This window comes from Diospyros lotus, chromosome 13, assembly GCF_014633365.1.
Source record: "Diospyros lotus cultivar Yz01 chromosome 13, ASM1463336v1, whole genome shotgun sequence".
Lineage (NCBI taxonomy): Eukaryota > Viridiplantae > Streptophyta > Magnoliopsida > Ericales > Ebenaceae > Diospyros > Diospyros lotus.
This window is the reverse complement of record NC_068350.1, coordinates 37,461,517-37,467,107: the sequence shown is the minus strand read 5'-3', so window position 1 is coordinate 37,467,107 and position 5,591 is coordinate 37,461,517. Positions and strand designations below refer to the sequence as shown.

General features: G+C 35.9%; 1 protein-coding gene across 1 annotated transcript; it reads left to right on the top strand.

Moving 5' to 3' along the window:
- The first annotated feature begins 3,398 nt into the window (after positions 1 to 3,398).
- Positions 3,399 to 5,591, top strand: LOC127788224 (protein FAR1-RELATED SEQUENCE 5-like). The gene is made up of 3 exons (XM_052316335.1): positions 3,399 to 4,085; positions 5,302 to 5,475; positions 5,577 to 5,591. The coding sequence occupies exons 1-3, from the start codon at positions 3,399 to 3,401 to the stop codon at positions 5,589 to 5,591; spliced, it is 876 nt and encodes a 291-aa protein (XP_052172295.1).

The window sequence follows — 5,591 nt, the reverse complement described above, 5'->3', positions numbered from 1 at the left end:
TTTAAAGAATTGTATCAGGGTTCGCGGTCATCTTGGGAGTAGGTGACACAAAGAACAATGCGAAGCTCGAGGAATAGAATGCCGCGATATTTAGTAGGGCAATGGGATCATGAGATGATAGGTTCGGTTCAAAGTAGAGTTCGGGTATCGAAAAATGAAAGAGTTGCTGGTAGATCGTAACTACCCTAAGGGAGAAAGATAAAAAGACCTAGCCAATGGAGGTTGTGACTGCGATTTAGTATAGACCTGTAAAATCAGGTAAAATTGTCAGTGGTCAAACCGACGTAGAAAACTCGGAAGCCCCATGATAAATGGTAGATTGAGAGCCATAATTGCAAGAAATAAAGTTCACAGAAGATGATTGGAACTAGATATCGTGATTTGATTCGAGATTTTCGGAGATAAATCAATTTGAGATTCTTAAATAATTTCTTGAAAGAATTGATTGAGGAAGTAAGGATTCACGATGAAACTTTAGGGTTTCCAAGAAGAAATTCAGCGAGGATTGCAGTACCATTAGTGATGTAAAGTACCTGCCAGCTCTAGCTAGTAATATAGCTATGGATTGACGTCTTGAAAATTTTGTACGTGATTAAGAGAATCAAGTGATGGCAAATGTACCAAGATGACGGGTCACAGTAGGAGAAGCTGCAAATCGATTAGAGATCTGATATTTTTCGATTTGGAGAATGAAACTCTCGTATGGCTAGACGGTTAGTTTAGGTAACCCTGGTAGGCAAATTGGGAGATGTATAGCTGAGCGATGTCAACTAGTTATAATTCTGGGGAGCCTATTGATCCGTAGTACAAGCACTTGCAGTCAGTGAAAAGCCGAAAAATTCTAGGATATATTCACGAAAGATTTATCGGGGTTATGAAATCACTAATAATAACTTAAGGTTATTAGATGCTTAGCTATAAGTGGCCTGATTGAGGACGTAAATTATCGGGCTTTAAAAAAAAAAAAAATGATGAGCCTGTGGATATATAGTAAGCAAGAGAAATGCTATGACGTATTCCCGAAAAATTTATTGGGACTATTTCTTAAATAATGAGTCAGAATTTACTAATGATGGCTTGAGGTTAATAGATGCTAAGCTATGTGTGGACTAAAAGACTAGAATAGTACGAATAAAGTTGATTGTCGTAAGCACCGTAAGTTTATGAAGTTCCAAAAAGTCAAATGTCCTGATAAGATTTCGGGAGACGAATTGAAAGTTTTGGGAAAAGATTACTCTGAGCAAAGATCGGTAACCTAAGTAAGTAGCTTCGAAAATGATCGAGCATATTTAGAGTCAATTGATATGAAACGTTATTACTCGAGGATTAATTCAAGCAAATTTGAGGATCAAATAATTAATCTGATTTTATAAGATGTTATTTGAGGATCATTTTGAAAAGTATGAGGACTTATTTGAGTTGTGAGTAAGAACAAATAGATATTAGAATTGCTCGATTGGAAGATAACGTTAGATTTCAATTGATATTAAAAGTTAGATTACGAAAAGAAGATTTGGAGACAAATAAAATCTATAAACTGTAAAGATTTCTTGATGAGATAATTATACGACATGATTAGAAGATGATTATGGTCAATTGTCAGAAACTTGAGGTTATATTAGGTGATAAATACCTACGAGAATGAGGAAACAACAGTCATAAGAAACCTCGAATAGGTTGGCTCGAGTAAAGATCAAGCAATGATATGACCTAAGGTAAGGCATAACTAGTTTCAAGAATAGGTGATGACGTATAACTGTGATGTTTTTGGATCCAAGGATTCGTGAAATAGTTTGATGACATAAAAATATTTCTTTAAGGATCAGTTTGATAAAAGTCAAGATGTATCGAGATCAGGGACTATTGTGCTAAGGTTGGAAGATTATCAAAACATGATTGATTAGTTCAAGATAGATGACATTGTAGGAAATCGAAATTAGAGGAGTGCCGTGATTAGGGATATCAATTGGAAAGAAAATTGAAAATTGATGATATGAGAGTTGCAGGCGCATTACGACGATATGTGTACCGACTTGGATAGGAGCTCGAGATAAGACCCGTGGCCCAAGGTCGGGGATATGAGGTTGTGAGTTTTCAAAGAGAAATTTGAAAAGCGTGCATGGTTGCCAAGTGTACTGGTTGATGAGCATGGTCAGTCCAAAGGTTCGGATTTTGATATGTGCCTTGGTATTCACGAGTTTCAAGTGGGATCTTCTTTAGTTGATCAATCAGGTGTTGATTCTAATGATGAAATTTTGAGATATAGGACAAGTGGCAAATTTCGAGGACGAAATTTTTGTAAGGAGGGGAGAATATAATACCCCATGTTCGTATAAAGTTGCCACATAATTTCGATGACTTTAGAATATCGAAAAATGGGTTTGATAGCAATTATACGTACTAAATCGGTTGCAGGGAATGTCTCGGAGTGAAATTATTTAAGGAAAATTATATGGATTCGATGAGTGTTCCAAGATAGGATTTATGGTATCAAAATAAATCGAATCGGGAACGATTTTCGGTACAGCTAAAATACAGCTGCCATTTAGGCTGTAAAATCGAATCATCGAATGAGACTCCCGAAAAATCAACGAAACCCTAGGGGGGCTCCGATTTTATGTAATAAGCAACCTTTCAGTGGTTTTGGGATGAAACGATAGCCCAATGAGAACACTAGGATGAAATCGTCATTTTCAACTAAGATTTGGATTATTAATTATGGATTTTCGGTATTATAATGTAAATTAATTTGAGGTTTAAGGCCATAGTTGCAATTATGGAAGTGCACTAGCGTAATAGGAATAAATTTGGGGTTTAATGTATAATTTTGTAAATTAATTATGTAATTTTTATATATATTAAAGTAGTAAATAATGGGTTTTGAGGAATGTTGATGTATATCTTTGTGGTTAATGAAGATGTTGAATTTATTTATGATTAATGTTAAGATATCAGGTTTCGATCTTTGCTTCCGCATTTGATGTGTATAGTGATTCTCTTTCGAGATTAATATATGGGAATTCTGGGACGGAGTCGAGGAATGATGTGATTTAGAATTAAGTTAGAAAAGAAAAAAATTTATTGTCCCGGAATTGTCCCAAGTTTATAACGCGCCCAAAAAGTGGGGCGTCACAGCTCTTCTTCTATTTTTCATTTCATTCCACGAGTTGGCTGGACAAGAGCTTCTTAACCAGAAAATGGAGAATGATAATGAGAGAAATAATAATGAGCATAAACATAAATTATTGAAAGAGATATTTGGTTTCGAAGAAGATGATAGTTTGATTGGCGAAGAATGAGAAGGTGAAGAACAATCTGATTGTGCGGCAGCTGATTATATTAACAACAATTTGAAAGAATCCAATAACGTCAATGCTGAAGAAGGACCTCTACCAAGTATGATATTTAACAGTATTGAGAGTCTGATGAATGCTTATCAAGAACATGTAAGAGTTTTAGGTTTCGTTGTTGCCAAGAGATCAGCTCATAAAAAGAGTGGTAAAAGTTACAAGTATGTTACAATTTGCTGTGACAGAGGAAGGAAACAACAATTTGAGAAGTCTACAAAGAGGATAAATTGTCCTGCAAGAGTAAATGCAATTACGAGAGACAATGAAGTTTGGCAGGTTTCAAAAACAATATCAGAACACAACCATGAATTGCAACCTGATATGTCTATTTTGATGCCTACCCATAGGAATTTGACAATTAACATGAAGAGACAACTGGAAGCCAATGATATTGCAGGCATAAGGCCATGTAAGAATGTTAGAATGCTAGAAGTTCAAGCTGGTGGGCCACAAAATTTAGGATGCTTGCCTAAAAACTGCAGAAATTTCATTAAGAGTAGGAGAAGGCTGAGACTAGGTGATGGAGATGCAAAGGCCATTCGGAAGTTGTTTGTAAGGATGCAACAAAAAGACGGGGACTTTTTTCATTTGATGAACGTCAATGACGAAGGCATGCTAACTAATGTGTTGTGGGTCCATCCTCGTGTAAAAGCCGCATATGAAGAATTTCATGTTGTTGTCAGTTTTGACACAACATACCTTGTGAACAGGTATAGAATGCCTTTTGCTACAATTGTAGGCATAAATCATCACGGACAATCAATACTTTTAAGTTGTGCACTAGTTACACATGAGGACACAAGATCATTCAAGTGACTTTTTATGAATTGGCTCGAAGCAATGGAAAATATTCATCCTAATGCTATTTTAACCGATCAATGCGAAAGCATCAAGTCCGCTATCACTGATGTTATGCCTAACACTATTAATCGGTATTGCTTGTGGCATATCCTTTGCAAACTGCCTCAGAAGTTTAGGAATGTTGTTGAATTTAACAAGGCAATTATCGAATTCAAAGCTCTTGTATATGATAGTCTCACTATTGAAATATTTGAGAGGAATTGGAATGAATTCTTGATGAAGCATGGATTGGAAATGAATGATTGGCTAAAAGACCTTTTTAATCAAAGGCAAAGTTGGGCACCAGTTTATCTGCATCACAATTTCTGGGGTGGTATGGTTTCTACTCAACGGAGTGAGGGAATGCATGCTTTTTTTTTATGGTTATGTTCACTCTATGAGCACACTCAAACAATTTGTTGAACAATATGAGATTGCAATGAGTACTAAGATCCATAAAGAGTTCCTGGCTGACTGCGACTCGAAGTGTAAGGTGATTAAATGCATATCAGAGTTTGATTGGGAAATACAGTTCCAACAGGCATACACAAATTCAATGTTCAAGTTAGTTCAAAATGAGATCAGGCGCTTGTTGTACTGCCATGTTATTCCGCCAACTGAAGAGGAAGCAAGGGCAGTAGCTACTATGATAGGTATCGAAAAATATAAAATAATGGAGAGATGCATCTTAAATAATTGGTACCATAAGGAGTTTAGTTACATTGTTGAGTACAGAGAGAATGGTGACTATTTAAGCTGCAATTACAATAAATTTGAATTCAAGGGCATACCTTGCTGCCACATCTTTAAGTTAATGTCCTTTAAAGACATGAAAGTTATCGATGAGAGATATATATTAAGGAGGTGTAGAAAAGATGTTATCAGGCGCCATTATAAGATTTTCTTTGCTGGAGGTTATCCTCACATGACTGATGAATTCAAGAAATTCAAGGAAGTGGAATGTTACTTTCAGGAATGTACTGATATGGCTTTTGGTAGTAGAGAGAAGATGGAGTTTATACAAAGACGCTTGGCAGCTCTGAAGAATGATTTAATTAATTGGAATGATACTATGCCTGCTAATGAATCTATCACAATAAACACAGAGTAGGATGGAGATCAGAATTTGGAAATTGGAGGTATGCCAATTTTGGATCCAAATGTTACTCGTGGTCGTGGAAGGCCGAGGAGTAATCGGTACAAATCATCACGGGAAGTTAATCAAAACAAAGGTAGGATTTCAACTCGTGGAGGTCGTGGGGCTCGTGGAAGTAACGATGATGAGGTACAATACCATTTCAATAATTCATGATCCATCCTTACGTATTTATTTTTTAGTTATTTACATATAATTCATATTTTTACATTGAATTTTTAATTTTTCAGATTGAAGGTCAATGA